Genomic DNA, 23,036 nt, shown 5'->3' with positions numbered 1-23,036 from the left:
TACCACCTTCCTTCATCCCAAAGGAGACTAGAGTTTATTCTCTGGAGAAGGACAATTTGCTCTGGAATCAGAGACACCAGACACAGAAGAGACAGGGGTAAGAAACAGGGCTGAAATGGAGACTGAATGGTGGCATGCGCAGCCCCTCTCTGGGGGGAAGCCAGGCTCCACCCCTTCAACAGCCCCCCACCCCAGTTTAACTCATCCCTTCATATATAATTTATTTGTATGACTATTGTTAGTCTTGGTATCACTGAAAAGGTTATTTCCAATATTTTGAGTTTGTGTTTTTACATCTGATGCAGTTGAGGATCTAAGCATTTCTGCTTTCCAAATTTCTAGTCAATTATCCAAATACTCCTCATTGTTTTTTATCCCCTTTCAACTGATTGTTTGTGCCAATCACACTCTGTACATCTACAGAGATGACCTTATTTAAATGGCATCATTCTTATGAAATGGATTTTCCCCCATTTTATAAATGAAGACACTGAAGATCTGAGGGGATAAATGATATGCCCAAGGTTGCACAGCTAAGCAGTTGAAATGCTGGATGGGTTAAACTGCTGGGACAGGAGCTGGGCTGTGTGTGACATTCACTTGTCTTTTAATTTCTCTGATGAGACATTTTTATGAAAATATATGTAGTTGATTTCAAAACAGGTAAGTTTCCTCTATTTACCTTTATTTTTCTAAAAGTTTCTTTTCAAAATATGTATGTTGAAGCCCTAACACCCAATGTGATTGTATTTGGAGAAGGGCTTTTGGAAGGTAATTAGGGTTAGATGAGGTCATGAGAGTGACCTTCATGATGGAATTAGTGCCTTTATAAGAGACGCCAGAGAAAAAACTCCCTCCTATATGAATCAGCTATACATATACATATATCCCTCCTTACTAACAGTCTGTTACTAATGGACCCTTAGTCTGTTCCAGTTGCTGTAAGAAAAATATCACAGACTGGGTGGCTTATAAATAGCACAAATTTATTGCTCACAATTTTGAAGGCTGAAAGTCCAAGATCAGGAAAGCAGCATGGTCAGGTTCTGGTGAAAGCCCCCTTCTGGGTTGCAGACTGCCGACTTCTCCCTGTGTTCTCACATGGTGGAAGGAGCTAGGGAGCCCAGTGGGCTCTTTTTTAAGGTCACTAATCTCATGAGGGTTCCACCCCCCTGACCTAAGTGCCTCCCAATGCCCCACCTCTTAACTACTGTCAATTGGGTATTTTGGATTTCAATATATGAATTTGGAGGGGACACAAACATTCAGATCATTGCTCACCCAAATTTATGTTTCTGACCCCAAACAGCACATCAGACTCTTAATTCCAAGTGCATCTCAAATTTAACAAGTATCTCAAATTTAACAAGTCCGTTTCTGAACCTGCTCTGTTTCCAGTATTTCCTGTCTCAGTAAATGGGAGCATCCAATTGCCCAATCAGAATAATCTTGACTCCTCAATCCCTCAGAAAATTCTGTTGGCTCTATCTTCAAAATATATCTTTTCTCATCACCTCCACTGCTGCCACCTAATCCAGTTCACTATTTTCTTTCACAATGGATTATTGCACACTTGCATCCCTTACAGTTTATTCTCCAGATAGCACCCATATGGCGAACCCATATGACTTATATTCTCACTATGATTTGCCTCAAGCAATACAGCATTCCTTGCTGGTCCATGCATATGCCCATCCCTGCTCCCACCTCAGGGCCTTCGCCTTCTCTAACATGCTCTTTCTCCAGATATAAATGTGGCTCATTTCCTGACTTCTTTCAGGTCTCTGGTCAAATAGCATCTCATCAGAGGGATCTTCCTGAATTACCTTATATAAAATAGCTCCCCACTTATAGCTGTTCTCTTTTGGGTTGATTATATATTATCACTTCTTCTCCCCTCTTTACTAAGTTTGAAGTTAGATATTCTACTTCTGTTCTTTTAGTGGTTACCCTGAATGTTACAACATGCTCTTTTTTAAATTTTTAAATTAAGTTTTATTGGAGCATAGTTGCTTTACAATGTTGTGTTAGCTTCTACTGCACAGCAAAATGAATCAGCCATTCATATACATATATCCCCTCCCTTTTGGATTTCCCTCCCATTTAGGACACCACAGTGCATTAAGTAGAGTTCCCTGTTCTATACAGTAGGTTCCCCTCAGTTGTCTATTTTATACATGGTGTCAATAGTGTATATGTGTCAATCCCAATCTCCCAATTCCTCCCACCCCACCCCTTTCCCCCTTGGTATCCATACATTTGTTCTTTACGTCTGTGTCTCTATTTCTGCTTTGCAACATGCATATTTTAGAAACTTTATTAAATTATGATACTCAAACAGAAAAGTGCATATATAGAGATAAATATCTTAATGAGTTTTCAAAATTAAACACATCTGTGTAACCAGCTCATAGGTTAAGAACAGAAATTATAGCCGTCCAGAAGCAGGGCTCCCTTCCAGTCACTATCCTCTAAAAGATAACTTCTAACACCATAGGTTAATTTCACCTGTTTTTGTACTTTATTTAAATAGAATTACATGTATTCTTTTGTATCTGGCTTCTTTTGTTCAATACTATATTTGTGAGATTCATCAATATTTTTGTGTGTAGTTCTAGTCTTTATTTTCATTGCTATGTGTACTCTATAGTATGATATAGCAATATTTATTTGCTCAGTCCACTGCTGGTGGGCATTGGGTGTTTTTCAGTTTGGAATTAATATAAAGAATGTTCGATGAACATTCTAGTATATGTCTTTTGGTAAATACATGTATCCATTTCTGTTGGTTATATAACAAAGGATAGGGTTGCTGGATCATAATGTTCAGCTTCAGTAAATGCTACTACCAAATGCTTTTCTGAAATAGTTGTACCAATTTATACCCTCACCAAAAATACCTGAAATCTCTGGTCCTTAATTTTAATCTGGGTTAATTTATCAATTTTGTCCTTTATGTTTAGCACTTTTTATTCCATATAATAAATCTATGCCCATTTCAAGGTTGTAAAAATACTCTCCTACTTTTTTCTAAAAAATTTTGTTTTATCTATCACATTTAGATTTGCAATCCATCAGGACTGATTTTTGTTTATGTTGTAAAGTAGAGGTCAATATAAAGGTCCAACTGACCCATCACCAACTTATTTAAAAGACCTTCTTTTCCTTTACCCTTGTCTTAAATCAGGTGATGGTCTATATGTAGGTCTGAATTTGGACTCTTGTTCCATTGTCAGTTTATCTACTCTTGCACCAATGCCTACCTCATTGTCTTAATTACTGATACTATAACTTTATAATAGGTTTTCATATTCAGTAATATAAGTCTACTGGCTAAAAATATACATTTTCTACTTATCAGAATGTAATGTTAGTGAATACCTCTACTCTCGTCTACAATAGTCCTTAGAGCACTTTAACTATGACACTTTAACTTAGAATACTTTAACTCAATTCACCCTCTTCCCAACCTCTATGCCGTTGTTTTTGGATATTAAATCTTTTACTTTTAACATCTTTATTGGAGTATAATTGCTTAACAATGGTGTGTTAGTTTCTGCTTTATAACAAAGTGAATCAGCTATACATATACATATATCCCTGTATCTCCACATCTATTTTTTTAACCTTACAAATTATTAAGATTTTTACTCTACATCATTAATGTTCCTTTATAGTCACATATTTTTTTTCCTTTGTTCCTTTTTGCATTTTTGTCTGGAATCATTTTCTTTCTGGCTAAAGTTCAGCCTTGAAAATTTTCTTTAGTTTATTGGTGGCAAACTCTCTCATTTTTTTCGTCTGAAAATGTCTTTATTTCTCCTTTATTCTTGAAAGATTTTTTTTAAAATTCTGAATTGAATTCTGTGTTGTCAATTATTTCCTCAAAACACATTGAAGATTTCATTCCACTGTCTTCTGGCTTCCATTATCGCTGATGATAAGTTAGCTGCCACAATGCTGCTTGTGCTAGTTATCAAAATTTGCCACTGTATTAATTAGGAATGTCTGCATAATAAGTAACTCCAAAACTTAATGGCTTAAAAAAGTAAACATTTTTTAATCTCACATTTTTTAACGAGTCAGTAATTCAGAGGCTGCTTAGTTGCGAGGTTCTGGCTCAGAATTCAGTCAATGTGAAGTTGCAGTAAGATGTCAGATGAGATTGGAGTCATCCAAAGGCTTGGTTGGGGCTAAAGGATACACTTCCAAGACGGCTAAATGAAATGGCTGGCAAGTTCCTCAGAGCAAGCAATCAAAGAGTGTACAAAGCAGAAGTGGCAATCTTTTGTGACTTAACTTCTGAAATCACATACTGTCACTTCCACCACATTCCACTCTATTTTTTTTTTTTTTTTTTTGGCCACTCTGCATGGCATGTGGGATCTTAGTTCCAAGACCAGGGATCTAACCCACGCCCCCTGCAGTGGAAGCATGGAGTCTTAATCACTGGACTGCCAGGGAATCCCACATTTTATTCTTTAGAAGTTAGTCTGACTCACATTCAAGGGGAGAGGAAGGAATTAATGGGCATATTTTAAAACTACCACAGACACTTAAGATTTTCTCTTTGTCTTTAGTTTTTTTCAGTTTCACTATGATGTGTCTAGGTGTAGATTTCTTTTTATTTAACTCATTAGAGAGTTATTTGGCTTCTTAAATCTGTGATCTGTTTGCTTTCACAGGTATTGAAAAATATTTAGCCATTAACTCTTCAAATACTGTCTCTGTCTCTCCTCTTAAACTTATGCTAGATCTTTTCACTGTAACACCTATGTCTCTTATTCTCTCTTCTCTATATTTCATCCTTTTGTTTCTTAATGCTTCATTCTAGATAATCTCTTCTGACCTACCTTCCATTTCATTTATTCTCTATTCATCTGTGTCTAATCTGCCATTATATGTATTCAATGAATTCTTAATTTTGTTACTGTATTTCTTTGTCATAGAGTTCCTATTTAGTTTTTTAAAAATATATGTTATATCACTTTTTATAGTTTCCACGTATCTGTCAAAACTGTCTGAGTTATCTTTTATTTCTTTAAACAAAGAAAACATAAAATTTTTATACTTTGCATCTGTTAATTCCAAAAGCAGTTGTCTTTGTAGATCTATTTCTGTTGTTTGTGTTTCTACTGAAACACTCACCAGGAGTCTAGTTTCCCTGCATACCGGCTTATCTTTAACTCTGTACTCACCATTTCTATGAAAACTTAACATGTAGGAACAATCTAAGGCCTATAATTATAATGCTTTCCTCCAGAGAGGATTTGTATTTGTTTTTGCCAGGCATCTGATAGCATCTCAGTCAGAGCCCACCTTAAACCAAACTCAAGACTTGGACAGGCAATTTGACCCTAGCCTGTAAATTCCCCTGAAGCTGTTCCACTTCCAATTCATTCTTCTCCTGAGTGTATAGCCCTTTTATTATACAGAGGGCCCCAGTTATTATACAGAGGGTCTTCTATTTCCCTCCCCACACACTGTATTTTACTTTTTCTTCTCTGTAGTGAAAAATTATAATTTTCCAGTTAGGTAAATACCCTCAGCAAAGGCATCTTCCAAGTCATATCATGTCCCTGGATCTTGGCTTTCCAGCTTTTGGCCTGGCAATTCCCTAATATCATGCCATCTCTTAGACAGCTTGCTATGGGCTGAATAGCATCCCCCTAAAATTCAGATGTTGGAATCCTAACCCCCAGTACTTCAGAATGTGACTGTATTTAATCACATATTCAAGTGATTAAGCTTGGTCACTTTAAAGACGTGATTAATTTAGAATGAGTCATTGGGGTATACTCTAATCCAATTCAATCTTCAGAAGATTTTAAGAAGTGTCCTTATAAGAAGAAGAAGAAAATTGGACACATAGAGAGACACTAGGGGCATGAAAGCACACAGAGGAAAGACCATGTGAGGTCATAGGGAGAAGGGAGCCATTTGTAAGCCAAGGAGAATGGCCTCAGGAGAAACCAATCCTGCTGAGACCTGGATCCTGGTCTTTTAGCCTCCAGAACTGTGAGAAAATAAATTTCTGTTATTTAAGCCACCTAGTCTGTGGTATTTTGTTGTAGCAACCCTAGCAAATTAATACATTCCTTTAAGAACTTCACATACTCTGCATGTATTCCAGTTTTGTTTTCTAATTTGATTGTCGTTTCCTGAGGTGGGTTGAAATAAAGATGCTAGACCACTGTTACCAGAAAGAGGAACTCCAGTCATTGCCTATCCCCCTCTCCACACGCTGCCTCCTTTTTCTTCATAGCCCTTATCATCACTTGGGGGATTATCTCTTTAGTTTTCTATTTATCGTGGGCTGAAGAAAAGTGCACAACCTAAAAGATGCATGTTAAGTTTCATTTGGGGAACTTCCTGAGGACTATAGCCTGGGAGACAGCCTCTCAGATAGCTCTGAGGAACTGCTTTGAAGAGGTAAGGGAGAAGCCAGGATACATAGGATTTTTTGCTGAAGAAAGACATGTAGTCAAACAAAAAGATTACTGTCAATCTATGGACATCTCAAAAAATCTTAATGATTTTAGTGCTTTCCTATCTATGGGAAGATGCAAGAGTCTGGGCTCATTGAAATTATTCCTTAGATACGCATCTTAACTATCTAGGACCAGTATCCAGAGTGCAGAGTGTTTCCTGTTTGTCTCCATCCTGAATTCCCCTCTCAGTGAGGGCTGCAGTGGCTGATGGCTTGATGGCAGGCAATTTGTTGTTTACTGGAATGGCAGGCAATATTCCCTTTCTACATTATTATTATCTATTTAATTTTGCCAGAATTAAGATCCAGGAAAGCAGAGACTGCGTTTTGATAACTGGTATCTCCCCAGAGCCTGTAAACAATGTGTGGCAGATCTAGGCACTCAGAAGATAGTTGAATAAATGAATGAATGAACGACAGAGAAAGGGCTTCCCCACCAGAAGAGCTGGGCGGGCCACCTAGTCTCTTGGGACCACAGTCAGGAAACGCAGGCGGTCCGCCCGGGTGGCCGCTGACCAGGGTCTGGCAGCCCTGGGGGCACGCGTGCCGTGGGGGAGTCCGGCACAGTCCGGGTTCCGGGTTTTGGGGAGCGCCTGCCTCCCTGGAGAGGGCGGGGCCCTCACGGCTCCCCGTGGGCGGAGCGGGCGGCCAGGCGTGCTGAGCCGCCGGAAGAAGGGCGGGCGCCGGGGTGTGTGGCTGCACCGCAGCATCGGGGGCCGCACCCCGAAACCGCCAAGGCCCGGGCGAGAGCGACCCGGGGCACGGGCAAAGGCCACACGGCGCGCTGGGAGGGTGGAGCCGCCGGGACACCCGGGCTGCGGCCCAGGAGGCTGGGCGCCGGTGGGCCTGGCTGCTGCCACCCGGCCGGCATCAAAGCAGCGGCCGGCGAGCTGTATCCTTGCCCGGGTCTGCGGGAAGCCGGTTCTGGGCACCCCTCGCATTGCGGCCCCCAAAGCCCCGCTCCCGGGGGTGCGGCCGGGAAAGGATACCTTGGAGGGGAGGTGGGTTCATCTGGTGCCACAGCACCCGCCCTAGGCCGCCTCTCGGGAATTTGGAAAAGATTCTCCGGTCCCGTCCGGAGGCCGATAGTCCTCTGAGCTTACGAAGGAAGACTGCGTGAACGTTGGGCGTTTTTAAAAGAATCATTGTGTTGGGTGGGGATGTGGTCTGTCTATAAAAGGCCGGGAAAGAACAAAATCCGTCACCCACGGCCCTTCTCTAAAGAGACACCCTCTGGAGCTGAAAGCCTCAAGAACGGGCTCTCTCACGCCCCCATCTATCGTCCGGCCAGCATCCAAGACCGGTCTGGTGAGTAGGAAGCAAAGCTGCCTGTGTCTGCAAGTCTCTAAGTCCGAGGGAGGCACGTCTGGGAGCAGTGAGAAGGGGCATCTCAAAATGAAGCTTCTCTGGTTTTAACCATTTCATAAGATTCGAAAGTTTCCTAACTTTGGTAACAAGCCATTTTACTTTTTATTTATTCAGGGTTGGGATATTTTCCACATGCTCCTATCCATAGGATGCAGCTCCTTTCTATGCATCAGTCACAGCTGAAAACAAGAAGAAGCCTAACACCCTGCCCCACAAACTCCAAAAAGTTAGGCCGTCTCCCTTTCCAGGGAGCTAGGACTCGGACTGTTCTTGGGGCCGGGATACACTGGACCTGGTCGCTGTGGAGGCACATGTTCAGATGCCAGGGGTTTCGATGAGATGATGAATTTGGGCTGTTTCCAAATTTTTCTGTTACAAACAGTTATGCAATAGTCCTCATTATATTCAAAGTACTATATTTCCTCCGTATGAGGACATACCCCTCTCCCCCAATTGAACGTTTCTGAAAGCAGGATGTATCTTAACCCAGAGGTTAAAAGGACTTGACAGCTGCTGGGCATCCACGTGGGTAGTGATGTGTCTGTCACTACTTGTCCTTGTGAAAACACAGCTATGTGATTATTCCATCAGTTGAGATACTTGAACTTTAAATTCAGATCTGTAATTGTTTTTAAAAATTAATTTTAAAAGGTAATGCTATGATTGCAACATTAAAGCAAAAGGTTTCTAATAATGTCCATGAAGGTACTGTATTTCCAACATTGTTACAGCCCTATGAAGTACATTTATTATCTGCATTTTCTAGAGGATGAGACTGAAGCTCAGAGAATTGAAGTGTCTTAGAGCTTTGAAGTGCAAGTGTCAGGATTCTAACCCAGGCTGTCTGGTTTCTAAGCTTGCCCTCTTAACTCCCAAGTGTGTATCCAGGCAGAAGATGCATGCAGCTTACAAGGAAGGAAGTCAAGGCAGGGACTGTGTATGTTTGTGTATCCCTGGTGTTTGTGTGTCATTGGCTGTTTATGAAAGTGTGTATAGAACTGGAAATTAAAGCCACATCCAAAGCACCAATTATACTTATCTCCACATTGATGCCACATCTTTGTGTTTGGATCTTTTGCAGTTTTAAATATATTTCTGCAAGTTCTGGAGTTCTAGCTGTATGATCGGTTTTCTGGATCCCTCCTCTCCTGCCTTTTGCTCCTCTAGAAGAATATGAAGAGCCATGTATTCAGACCTATTCAACCGGCTGCCTCCCAAGCAGGCAGTACTTAATTTCAGAAAGGAGTCACTTTTTCAGAGCTGTTAAAGCCACATTAGCTTCTAGGAGCCCCCAGGTTCTGGTGCCGCAGGGACACGCCAAAGTCCTGAGGGCAGGAGATTGTGATCAAGGAGGATTATACAAGTGTGAGGCATCTCAGCAGAGGCTCTGGCAGTGTCCTCCTCAGAAGTGGACAAGGCCAGTTGGGTGGCATCGTCATGCTACAGCAGCTCCTGATTACCCTGCCCACTGAGGCCAGCACCTGGGTGAAGTTGCACCATCCACAGAAGGCCAAGGAAGGGGCGCCCCTGTGGGAGGACGTGACCAAGATGTTTGAAGGAGAAGGTGAGAGAGGCTGATGGAGGGAGGGGATGGAGGTAGAGGAAGCAGTCTCAGTTTGCTTGCAGAAAGAGAGGTACACACGTCATTGAGGTGTCTCTAGGGGAGAAAATTGGAGGAAAGGAGGTCCTTGGGGCTCATGCTTATGGCTTTGGGGAAAGGGATAGCTGTGAGAGAAGATGTTGGGCTCTGAGCACTGGATCTTTGCGACATGTGTGTCATGCTGCTCCCATCTCGTGTCCTCGAATAAACACAGGACAGGAAGACAGAATTCAGGGTGTTCTCCACCAGCGGCTCGCAACTGTGTAAGTGTGACTCACAGACATTGGGGTCAAAGGTTTCTACTTTCTCAAGCCCTCCAGTGGTTTTCCTTCACAAGTTTCAGTCATTTTAACCCCAAACCAATATGTTTTTCTTTCTTTTCATCTCCTGCCAGGAAGAAGGAATGACATGCTTAGTTACTCTCATTTTACCTTGAAATATATGAGTTCAGTGGGAAACATAACCAAGATTACACAGTGTTTGGTGGTTGGGTCAGAATAGATGGGTGGACAGAGGAATTTGTATGTCTCATGTGGTCTCTTACTTCATACCTATAACACTTCAAATCCAGTGTATTTGTTATATTCTAACTCTGTCAGGCAGGGGACTTTGCTAAGCATCTTGATGGATGGAAAAATGAATAATGATCTCTAATGCTAATTTTTTTTTTGTGTGTGTGTGTGTGGTATGCGGGCCTCCCACTGTTGTGGCCTCTCCCATTGCGGAGCACAGGCTCCGGACGCGCAGGCTCAGCGGCCATGGCTCACGGGCCCAGCCGCTCCGTGACATGTGGGATCTTCCTGGACCAGGGCACGAACCCGTGTCTCCTGCATTAGCAGGCGGATTCTCAACCACTGTGCCACCAGAGAAGCCCTAATGCTAATTATTAATTGATGGAGATAGACATATACTCAGATCAAAAGAATAGAAAGTAGCCTAAATACATTCTATGGTAAAATTCTTTTGGAAGACAAGACAGGAAACATTCTTCTGATTGTACTTATCAGAGAAAATTTCACAATGCAGGTAGCATTGAATTGGGCCTTAAAAGATATCTAAGGTTTTTTTACGGAAGAATTGAGGAAAAGATACAATAGTAGGTACCTTGAAGAGTGGTTCAGAGAATGGAGACTGTTCTAGTCTAACTAAGGGTTAAGAATGTGGTCAGTGTATGTGTCCCACAGATAAAGGATGGTGGTTAGAGGAAACTAATGCTGGGAAAATGTGCTTCAGGCAGACTATAGAGTGCCTTGAAGTCCATGGGAGGTGTTGTATTTTTCTTTCTTGTCGGGAACCTTTGAACAAAGGAGTGGCCTGGTAGGTCTGTGCTTTTGGACCAGCACTGGCCATTGGGAAACGTTAATGCCCAAAGCAATGCCCTGCAGATCCTCCTCATTAAGGAGATTCCAGTCTGCTCTTGAGTTACTCTGAATGTCCCTCTGTGAATGTTTTGAGAGGGGGGCCATATTCAGCAGATCTACAGGCAGTTTTTCTATTTGTGGGGTTAGGGGAGATGCAAACTTTCTGCCTCTTTTCCTTCCTCAGCTCTGCTATCTCAGGATGCTGATGAGACCCAGGGAGAAAGTTTAAAGGATGAAGTGACTCCCGGGGCCCCGACAACAGACTCCCAGGTGGGTTGAAGTTTCCTGTCACTTTCTTGACATGCTTTTTGGTTTTTAAGATTATAACTTGCTCTTTTCTGGGGAGTTGGGGTATGTTGAGGCTAACGAAATTCACCCAGGGAACTCAGTGCAAGTTAGTCTTTTACAGAAAACTGGGCCGCAGTGGCAGCAGTTTCCTTACTCATAGAAAACGCTTGTTTCTAACCAACATCTAGATCTAACGTTGCGCGAATTTTTGTAGAGAAAGCAAAATTAGTGATATAATTCTAGCCCCTAAAAACTTGGGACCTAAGATAAACCTCAATTTTAAAAAAATAATAAATTTATTTATTTTTGGCTGCATTGGGTCTTTGTTGCTGTGTGTGGGCTTTCTCTAGTTGGAGCGAGAGGGGGCTACTCTTCGTTGCAGAGTGCGGGCTTCTCATTGCGGTGGCTTCTCTTGTTGCGGAGCACGGGCTTTAGGCGTGTGGGCTTCAGTAGTTGTGGCTTGTGAGCTCAGTAGTCATGGCTCGTGGGCTCTAGAGTGCAGGCTCAGTAGTTGTGGTGCACAGGCTTAGTTGCTGCACGGCATGTGGGATCTTCCCGGACCAGGGATGGAACCTATGTCCCCTGCATTGGCAGGTGGATTCTTAACCACTGCACCACCAGGGAAGTCCAATAAACCTCAATTTTTATGAGTATTTCATACTCAAAAACAAACTTAGTGAGAATAACGTTTTGACATTTTTAGTGAGGTACATCTATCACTTCATGAGGTGGCCCTTAGAATAGTGTCTGGAGCAGAGGTCAAACTGCAGCCAAAGATGTGAGTGGAGAAGAAATGGTCAGGCCACAGAGTATACACATTAGACAGGCTGGGTGGTTACAACAGACTGTGGAAACGGTGTCCTTACCACCTAGTAGAAGGATAGGTGAAACACAAGGAAAACTGTAGAATAAACGAGAAAGGAAGGCTGTTAAAGAGGAGATGTTATTCGAGGACAGAAGAGGTTTAGGTGAGAATTGGATTCTGAAATTATATGGTACAGGATTTGAACTCATCTCCTGTATTTACTTGCTCGGTGGTTTTTTTTAGCTGTTTACAATCCCAGTTTCCTCTGTTAGTTCAGATGCTAACACCTTTTAGGATTGAAATGTATTCCAGGGTTATTTCTGGTAATATGGAAGAAGTAATAATATTCTAATTATTTGAAGAGGTATCTTATATCTACATTCCACTTATCTGGAATTCTTACCACCTGACATTTGTCAAAAACTGGTGGGATTCTTAGCACTGGGATAAGATTAAATTTCTTAAAATTGAGTTGTAATTTACATATAGGAAAATACACTTAAGAGAGTACATAGTTCTATTTTGATGTATGTATATACCATGTAACCAAATCAAGATATAGAGCATTTCCACCATCTCAGAATGTTCCCTTGTGCCCCTTTCCAATTAAAACTCTGTTTTACCCCCAGTAGAAAGTACATGGGATCTCTGCATTATTTCTTACAACTGCATGTAAATCTGCAATTAAAATTATATAATAAATCTGTAATCTCAAAATAAAAAGTTTACTTTAAAAAAGAATCTAAAAAAAGAAAAAGAATTTATACACTGCAGTGGTTAGGTATAGTGCTCTACAAATGTCAGTTAGGTTAAGTTGGTTGATAGGTTGTTCAAATCTATATCCTTGATGAATTTTTGTCTACTTGTTCCATCATTTACTGAGAGGAATGTTAAAATCTCTAATTATTATGGTTTCATCTATATCTCCCTTTAGTTCTGTCAACTCTGCTTTATTTATTTTGAATTCTGTTATCAGGTGCATAAACACATAGGACTGTTGTCTTCTTGATGGACTGACCGTTTATCATTATGAAATGTCTCTTCTTTATGCCTCATAATATTCTTTTTCCTAAGCCCACTTTGTCTGATTTAACATAGCTCCTCCAGTGTTTTTAGTTATTGTTGGTATAGGATAGCTTTTTCTCATTCTTTTATTTTCCTTTTTAAAATTTATTTATTTTTGGCCGCATTGGGTCTTTGTTGCTGCACCCGGGCTTTCTCTAGTTGTGGCGAGTGGGGGCTACTCTTCATTGTGGTGCGTGGGCTTCTCATTGTGGTGGCTTCTCTTGTTGTGGGTGTGTGGGCTTCAGTAGTTGTGGCATGCGGGCTCAGTAGTTGTGGCACACGGGCTTAGTTGCTCCGCAGCATGTGGCATCTTCCCGGACCAGGGATCAAACCCATGTCCCCTGCATTGGCAGGCAGATTGTTAACCACTGTGCCACCAGGGAAGTCCCTCATTCTTTTACTTTTAACTTATTTGTGCCTTTATATTTAAAGTGTGACCTTCTTAAATATAGCTGGGTTGTGCTTGCTTAGTATACATTTACAGTTACATAATCATTGATGTGGTAGGATTTAAGTGTATATTCTTGTTCTTTGTTTGCTGTTTGTTAAATCTATTCTTTTGTTTCTTTGTTCCTCTCCTGCCTTCTTTTGGATTGTGCAGTTTTTTTACTATTCTATTTTATGTCCTCTAATGACTTTTTTAGCTGTACTTCTTTCATTTGTTTTTAGTGGTTGCTCTAGCGATTACAATATGCATTTTTCACATGTCACAGTTGAATTACTACTATACTGTTTCACATATAATATGAAAGCCTTATTTTCCCATTTACTCTTACCATTCTTTGTGTATTGTCATCATGCTTTTCACTTTACATCTTATACACCCATAATACATTGTTCTTATTTTTGCTTTTAACAGTAAATTGTCTTATAAGTAATTAAGAAAAGGAAAAAAACCGAGCCTTTCATCTTTGCTCACATTTACCAATTCAAGCACTTTTCATTCCTTCCTTTAGTTCCAAGGGTTTTTTTTTTGAACTTTTGAATTTTATTTAATTTATTTTTTATACAGCAGGTTCTTATTAGTTGTCTATTTTATACATATTAGTGTATATATGTCAATCAGTATCTCCCAATTCATCCCACCACCAAGTTCCAAGTTTCTAACTGACATTATTTCCCTTCAGCCTAAAGAATGTCATTTAGCATTTCCTGTAGTGGGGATATTCTGATGATGAATTCTCACAGCTTTGATGATCTAAAAATGTCTTTATATGGTCTTCCTATTTGAGAATCTTTTACTGAATATAGAATTCTAGGGTGACTGTTTTTTCTTTTAAGCACTTTAAAGATGTTCCATGATTTTGTGGCTTGTATTGTTTCAGATGAGAAGTCAGCTATTATTCTTATTCTTTCCCCAGATGGGACATGTCTTTCTGTTTGTTGCTTTGTTTTTTTTTTGTTGTTGTTGTTGTTGTTGTTGTTTTATTTTTTTGCGGTACGCGGGCCTCTCACTGCTGTGGCCTCTCCCGTTGCGGAGCGCAGGCTCCGGACGCGCAGGCCCAGCGCCCACGGCCCACGGCCCACGGGCCCAGCCGCTCCGCGGCACGCGGGATCCTCCCGGACCGGGGCACGAACCCGTGTCCCCCGCATCGGCAGGCGGACTCGCAACCACCGCGCCACCAGGGAAGCCCTGTTGCTTTGTTTTATACCAACTTTTCTTGTTTTTTTTTGTTCCTCCTTTCCTACCTTTTTTTCACTACTTTTATGTTCTTCCCTTTTATCTTTGCTCTTCAGCAGTTTTAATGATGTGCATAGACGTGATATTCTCTGAATTTGTTCCCCCCCATGGAGGGTTTGCTGGCTTTTGGATTTGTGGGTTTATTTTTTTACTCAAATTTGGAAATTTTTAAGCCTTTATTTCTTCAAATATTTTTTCTGCTCATTCTCTCTTCTCCTTCTTAGATTCTAATTACATGTATATTAGACTACTTGATATTATCCCAGGTTTTTTTATTTTTCTTTTTCTCTCTTGGTGCTTCCATTTGAATACTATCTGTTGACCTGTGTTAAGTTTCACTGATTTTGTCTTCATCAGGGTCCATCTGTCGTTAAGCCCATCCAGTGGATTTTTCAGATATTGTATTTTTCACTTGTAGAATTGTCTTTTAGTTCTTTAGCATTTCTATCTCTCTCCTCAATTAACCCCACATTTTCACCTATTCTATCCATATTTTATTGTAAATTCTTCAACATATATTTTATTTTTAAAATAAATTTATTGATCTATTTATTTTTGGCTGCATTGGGTCTTCATTGCTGTGTGCAGGCTTTCTCTAGTTGCGGGGAGTGGGGGCTACTCTTCCTTGCAGTGCGCAGGCTTCTCGTTGTGATGGCTTCTCTTGTGGAGCATGGGCTCTAGGGCGCATGGACTTCAGTAGTTGTGGTGCACGGGCTTAATTGCTCTGCAGCATGTGGTATCTTCCTGGACCAGGGCTCGAACCCATGTCCCCTGAATTGGCAGGCAGGTTCTTAACCACTGTGCCACCAGGGAAGCCCTCTTCAACATATATTTTAATAATTTCTTTAAACTTCTTTTCTGCTAATTCCAATGACTTGGTTACCTACGTGTTTACTTCTTAGGTTTTTATTTTCTTGATTATAGGTCAGATATTCCTCCTTCTTTGTATGTCTAATAATTTTTTATTGTAGTTCAGATATTGTGTATAAAAGAACGGTGGAGGATGAAATATGCATAGATAGGTCCATTTCTCCATCAGCCTAGAAGGACGTTGGTGTTGAGGTGAATAACTACCATGGTTTCTAGTTCTTTGATGAAACCTCAGATGCATGGCCTCCTGGCCAATCATCTGCTATTTCATACTGTTAGGGCATTCATTGTATCCCTGCGGATTCCAGCTTTCTACAGGATTGCTTTGGCTGAACCAAGAAAGAAGGCATATGCAGATTTCTACAGAAATTGTGGTTCCATGAAAAATTTTCAGGTGATGAGGAAGGCTGGTATCTTTCAGAATGCAAAGTGATTTTAGAATGTAAAGAATTTCTTCGGGTTGAGTTGCATGAAGTTTGTCACTGACCTGTGTTCCTGAACTATGAAACATGAATATCTGAGCTAAGGAATAATTTCTCTTGTTAAATAGACAATTAACAAATAAAGATATATATGGATAGATAGATACATAGATGTAGTCTGTTTATTTCTTTTGTCTGTTCCATTTATTTACAGAAGACTCTAAGCCTTTTCCTCTGACTGGTGGTTAAGGTGAGGGACTGATTATTCATATTTTTCCTAGAGCTGTGGCTGAGCTCTGGCTGAGATACACTTTAATTTGATTGAGTTCACTTCTGATTAATCCAACTACCAGTGCCGCATGCCATCACTGCTGAGGGGCCAATCCTTTTTACCTCTTCCATATTTGAGCTAGGGAGGGGTTAGACCACAGTTCCACACAGTTTTGTTCATCTTGCATTAAACTCCAGCAGGGCCCCAGAATTTCAACTCAGCAGGGATGCACTGATCTTTGTGACAATAAGTGCTAAAAGCCTCTCTCTTCCCTCCCCCAGCCCCTCTGATCTCATCTCCTTGCATTCCCCTTCACTAGCCCACCTCCAGCAATGCTGGCTACTCTCCTGTTCCTCACACAAGCCGAGGACACTCTCACCTCAGGTCCTTTGTTCTCATCTGGAAGGCTCTCCCATCAGATTTCCACGTGGCTCTTCCTCACTGAGTTCATGTCTCTGTTCAAATATCACCCTTTTAGGAAGGCCTTCCCCAGCCACCCTACATGAAAGATCCTCCCCATCCTCACTGTGGCTCTCCCTGTTCCCCTTATCCTGCTTAATTTTTTTCTAAGACATATATGGCCATCTGTCCTTCTGTATGTTTAATTATTTATGGTAGTCCCTGAGAAGCACCAAACAGATCCAGAGCAGGCTCCCAGTAAAACTAGTTTAGAATCTCTCAGAATTTAGAATACTGTAAGAACACCTTGGATCTTGATGGAGGTGGTCTCAGACTGAAAAGGAATATATTTGATATTCTAGGAACTGTTGACCTTCAAGGACATATCTGTGGACTTCACCCAGGAGGAGTGGGGGCAGCTGGCCCCTGCTCACCGGAATCTGTACCGGGAGGTGATGCTGGAGAACTATGGGAACCTGGTTTCAGTGGGTAAGCATGGGTTACACATATGTCCAGAAACCTGCCCATTACAGGACAGTCACTATTCCTAAATTATTAAATGCTTTAGATTCCCTGGAGCCTGGCCTTGGGTTCTGTGTTGGAGATAGATGTCTCATTCCTTTGAAAGTCAAGCCAGAGCATATCTGAATCTCCTCCCTTGGGGGAACAGTTTTACTTTGTAGACTGAGAATAGAAAAACATGCTGTGGTGCCCCTTTCTGTTTTCAGAGACCCTAGATACCAGAGGATTGGAACTACATTCCAGGGATGGTTCTTAGACCTCAGCATAAATATTCATACCCTTTTTTTTTCACTCCATAAGTAGGATGTCAACTTTCCAAACCTAGTGTGATTTCCCAGTTGGAGAAAGGAGAAGTGCCGTGGATGACAGAGAAAGAAGGCCCAGGAGATCCCAGTTCAGGTGAGACCAAGGCAGATGGTGCCTTTCAATATGTAGGCCAGAGTGCCCAGCATCTTCCCAGGCTGTGGGAAGGCTGAGAGGGTGGACAGGCATGCACTGAAGCAGATTTTACCCCTCCCTTTGCACCCCTTTCCTTCACCTAACCTTGCAAAAGTCTCTGAAGTTGGAGGGAAAAGAAGTCTTCTCTTCATTAAGGCTAAACTTGATTTTCCTTCTTTCTTCAGTATCCTAAAGTCTGCCAATCGAAAGCTCCTTTCCCTAAGCAGTCAGATGTACATGGTCTCTCCTCAAAGAAAACAGATCTCTTTTCAGGACTCTTACTGCATTCTACAAATCTTTAATCTTCTCTCTTGCATTCTATTTCTACTTTTCACCAACTTTTCAGTTTACAATCCTAGCTTTGATTCTCACTCTCCCTTTAACTCAAGTCTCTTTATTTATTGTAATAACTATTTTATGGAAAGTCCTGCAAGAGAAATTACCACAGGATTCCTTCTCATCAAATCCAATGGTTTTTAACAATCTCCTTAAACTTTGCTTTTATTATGAAATATGTTAGATATTCAGAAAGGCATAGAGAACATTATAATAAATTTCTATGTAGCTTCCACCTAGATTAAGAAATAAAACAGAGTTTAAGCCACCCTATTCCCCTCCTACCTTTTGAAACAACCAACTCTTCTGAGTTTAAATATTTTCATTTGTATATGTATCTTTGTTCTTGTATTGCATGTGTATATCCCCAAGCAATATATAATGCTGTTTTGCATGTTCTTATTCTTTAAATAAATGGGATATATACTTTTCCACTTGCTTTTCTCATTCAACACCATTGATATTTATCCATATTGTTCTGATTCATTCATTTATGTTGAATTAATGAAGCACAATTTATCCACTTTCCTGTTGATAGACATTTGTACTGTTTCTAAATTGGGGGATTACAAAGATACTGGAGTAAAACTTTGTGTAAAACTTTTCATGTTTCTCTGAGATATTTGATAGAAGCAGACTTGTTGGGTCACCTTCATTTTGCTAGGTTTTACAAAATTTTTCTTCAAACTAGTTGCACCAATTAGTACTCCTATCATCAGGTTTTGAGAGGTTCCAGAACTCAGCATCTTTGTCAACACTTGGCATTGTCAAAGTTTCACATTTTTATAAATTCAGTGGGTGAATATCTTGTTGGTTTTTTTTTCATTTTCCTGATTACTAATAAGAAGGAGCATATTTTTCATGTTTATTGGCCATTTATCCAGGATCCCTTTTCTGTAAATTACTTGTTTATAACCTTTGTGAATTTTTATATTATCTTTTTTTCCTTATTGATTTCTAGAAAAAATATATATATTATTTTATATCTTTAAGATTCTGATTTTCATACTTAGGTTAAATCTGAATTTATTTTATATGTAGTATGAGGTGAGGCTCTAGTTTAACTTTTAACATGTGGATAATCAGTCCAAGAACCAATTATTGAATAGTTAATGCCACTCTGTCACCTGCCAAGTTTCTAATGCCAGGCTGTCTTAATTACTATATTTTATAGTGAGACTTAACATCTTGTTCTTCAAAATTGTCCTGGCTATTGTTAGCCCCTTGCTTTTCCATATGAATTATATAATGAGTGCATCAATTACACACACACACACACACACACACACAAATACTCTGGTGGTATTTTGATTGGAATAGAATTGAATTCATAGATCAATTTGGGAGGGAATTGATATTATGATATTGAGTCCTACTGTCCAGGAATGTGGCATATGGCTCCACTTACTGATATTTCCTAATTTTTTAAAATAAAGGATTTTCCCCCATAAAAGTCTTGTACACATTGCACATCTTTTGTCAGATTCATCCTGAAGAACTTATATTTTATTGCTTTTTTTTTTTTTTTTTTTTGGCTACCCTGCACAGCTGGTGGGATCTTAGTTCCCCAACCAGGGATTGAACCTGGGCTCTTGGCAGTGAGACAACGGAGTCCTAACCACTGGACCGCCAGAGAATTCCCTGCTATTTTAAATGGTATAAATTTTTTCAATTATGTTTTCTCTTTTTTGCTAGTGTGTAATAACATAACCGGTTTTGACCTTCTAGCCAGCCACCTTGTTTCACTCTGTTATTAATTCCAATAATTTGTACATTCTCCTGGGTTTTCTCTTTTTCATCTTATAATAATGAAAATAATAATAATAGCTACCATGAATGTTCTTTCCCTGCCTCTGGATGAAATCTCAGAGAGGTCCCATAGGTGGTCCAGTCCCTTTAAATAAGAACAGTCTGATTTTAGTGAAATGTGTAATTCAGTATAATAATAAAAACTCCCAACTTCAAAGTTATATCTTCTCTCCTCCCCTAGCTTGGGCCTGCTTCAGCTTGGATACCAAATTGGGAAGGGGTCATAGATGGCCTGTTCTCTCTTCCCCTATCTTCTTCTCCTCTTCCTTCTCCCTGATCCAGGACCAGAATCAGGGGCCTGCAGAACATAGACTTTATTTTTGCATCTATTAATTTAGAATTTGGAATTTGGAAGTACCAGTGATCCTTCTGTGTTAACCAAAAATCCTACAAGAAGTTATACTTTTCAGGAATATGGAACTGTCCGTTGAAATATTAGTACTGGTGCAATAAATTATTTTAAAAAACAGTCAGAATTTTAAATATCCTTTAAAGAAAGGATATTTTCGTAGAACATAGCAATAGTAGCAACATAGCAGTCTGGGTTTCTTACAAGTCTCCTTTGTATAATTAACACTTCCTGGGACAGATTAATAACTACAGGAAGCAGAACAATATGTAAATATTAATATAAGCTTTAGTAAAAGACAGCTTGACATTCCTGTGAATGTTCTTAGTTCACATTTTTTTGTTTGGTTTTTTTTTTTTTTTGGCCACACCGTGCAGCTTGCACGATCTTAGCTCCCTGACCAGGTATTGAACCCGAGCCCTTGGCAGTAAAAGCGCAGACTCCTAACCACTGGACCACCAGGGAATTCCCTCAAACCTTATTTTTTGAACTAGCTGGAGTGGGAAGAGGGAAATCTTTTTATCTTTCTGAGAATGTTTTCCAAAAGTAGTTATCAGTTAATAAGACACTGTTAAGACATAGCCCTGAAATTTCATTATTTAGTATTAATAGAAAGAAGAAGACTAAAATGTTCAAATTTTTACCCTATATATAAAATCACACTTTCACCTGGTTCATTGTTTCTTAATTTCCCATTACCTCTCCAGACTGCCTAACCATATTTAAATATACTCAAAACTTCATATACTTTATATGTATTGTTATCTAAATCTCTAGTCCATACCAAGTATAATAATTGATTTTTCGAAGCATAATGAATATGAGTTATTTGCATTTTTTCCATTTCTTGCAGACTTGAAGAGTAAAACAGAAACAGCTGCGTCAACTGCAAAGAACGACATTTTACAGGAACAATTCTATCATGGCATGATGATGGAAAGGTTCATGAGGGATGATGTCATTTATTCCACATTGAGAAAAGTCTCAAAATATGATGATGAGTTAGAAAGCCACCAGGATAACCATGGAAGAGACGTGAGACAAACCATCTTGACCCATAAGAAGAGAGGCCAAGAAACTTACAAATTTGGCAAAAATCTTGTGAGTTCAAATGTTGTTATAGAACAGAGGCACCATAAATATGACACACCTAGAAAGAGAAACAAATACAAATCAGATTTGATAAATCATCCAACAAGTTACATAAGAACAAAAACCTATGAATGTAATATATGTGAAAAAGTCTTTAAACAACCCATTCACCTTACCGAACACATGAGAATTCATACTGGTGAGAAACCTTTCAGATGTAAGGAATGCGGAAGGGCCTTTAGTCAAAGTGCATCCCTTACCACACACCAAAGAATCCATACTGGTGAGAAACCCTTTGAATGTGAAGAATGTGGCAAAGCCTTCAGACATCGCTCATCTCTTAATCAACATCATAGAACTCACACTGGTGAGAAACCCTATGTATGTGATAAATGTCAGAAAGCTTTCAGCCAGAACATTAGCTTGATCCAACATTTGAGAACTCATTCTGGAGAGAAACCCTTTACATGCAATGAATGTGGGAAAACCTTTAGACAGATTAGACACCTTAGTGAACATATAAGAATTCATACTGGGGAGAAGCCCTATGCATGCACCACATGTTGTAAAACCTTTAGTCATAGAGCTTATCTAACACATCACCAGAGAATCCATACTGGGGAGAGACCCTACATATGTAAGGAATGTGGGAAAGCCTTTAGGCAAAGGATACACCTTAGCAACCATAAAACTGTTCATACAGGAGTGAAAGCATATGAATGCAACCGCTGTGGAAAAGCCTACAGGCATGATTCATCCTTTAAGAAACATCAGAGGCATCACACAGGAGAAAAACCTTATGAATGTAATGAATGTGGAAAAGCCTTCAGCTATAATTCATCACTTACTCGACACCATGAAATACACAGGAGAAATGCCTTCCAGAATAATGCCTAAAAACAGATTATTCAACATGAACAAAAGCAAGGTCTAGGGCTTCCCTGGTGGCGCAGTGGTTGAGAATCTGCCTGCCGAGGCAGGGGACACGGGTTCGTGCCCTGGTCCAGGAAGATCCCACATGCTGCGGAGCGTCTGGGCCCATGAGCCATGGCCAATGAGCCTGCGCGTCCAGAGCCTGTGCTCCGCAACTGGAGAGGCCACAACAGTGAGAGGCCCGTGTACCACCACCAAAAAAAAAAGCCAGGTCTAAATCAGTGATTCTGTGCTTTGAATTTCAGGACTCTAAATTGGAGAAATTGACATCATGATGCCAACTTCTAATTTTGCCCATTGTGTAAATAAACATTACATTGGTAACTACTGTCTACTAATATCTCCACACAAAGTACTTAATCAAGAATAAAAGATGGCCCTTCAAATTAAATTCAACAATATAGAAAATTCACACATTATTACTTTTATGATTTCATGGTAGATTAGTAAATTATTCATCATAGGCATTCACTGATTTACAGACCAGCATTTGGGAACTACTGTTTAAAACATCACCAACCCTATTTTTTTTAATTAAAAAAAATTTTTTTTAACGGGGAAAACTTTCACATGGTATAAACTTCAAAAGGTACAGTCAGTTTTGTAAGTGAAAAGACTTCTTCCTCCATCCCCATCACAAAATTCTACCAGAGGCAACCATTTTTTATAACTAAGTTTTTTGTACACCCTTCCAGAGATCTTTCTGTTTAAATCCAAGAGAATACATGTATACATTTTTTACTTTTTAAGCATAAATGGAAGCCCCCAATACAAACACATATTACTTTTATTACTTCACTGTATATCATGGAGGTCACTCCATATCAGTAAACAAAGTGCCTCCTCATTCTTTTTTATAGCTGATAGTATTCCATGGTTTGAATGTACTTCAGCCACTTCACTATAGATGGATTTTTGAATTTCCAATCTTTTATTT

At 40.0% G+C, this 23,036-nt stretch overlaps 1 protein-coding gene across 8 annotated transcripts; it reads left to right on the top strand.

Annotated features, from left to right (window-relative positions):
* The first annotated feature begins 7,136 nt into the window (after positions 1-7,136).
* ZFP69 (ZFP69 zinc finger protein) lies at positions 7,137-22,423 on the top strand. 8 transcript variants are annotated; one of them, XM_067010528.1, is made up of 7 exons: positions 7,137-7,798; positions 8,940-9,422; positions 11,004-11,089; positions 16,983-17,109; positions 17,443-17,541; positions 19,465-19,572; positions 20,928-22,423. In XM_067010528.1, the coding sequence occupies exons 2-7, from the start codon at positions 9,296-9,298 to the stop codon at positions 22,061-22,063; spliced, it is 1,683 nt and encodes a 560-aa protein (XP_066866629.1). In that variant the 5' UTR covers positions 7,137-7,798; positions 8,940-9,295; the 3' UTR covers positions 22,064-22,423. The 8 variants fall into 8 exon arrangements, with proteins under 8 accessions (XP_066866629.1, XP_066866657.1, XP_066866639.1 ...); XM_067010538.1 differs by having other exon boundaries at positions 7,151-7,798; positions 17,446-17,541; XM_067010556.1 differs by lacking the exon at positions 19,465-19,572 and having other exon boundaries at positions 7,138-7,798.
* The last annotated feature ends 613 nt before the right edge of the window (positions 22,424-23,036 follow it).

Source organism: Kogia breviceps, chromosome 1 (assembly GCF_026419965.1).
Source record: "Kogia breviceps isolate mKogBre1 chromosome 1, mKogBre1 haplotype 1, whole genome shotgun sequence".
In the NCBI taxonomy this organism is placed as follows: domain Eukaryota; kingdom Metazoa; phylum Chordata; class Mammalia; order Artiodactyla; family Physeteridae; genus Kogia; species Kogia breviceps.
This window is presented reverse-complemented; position numbering and strand designations above follow the sequence as displayed.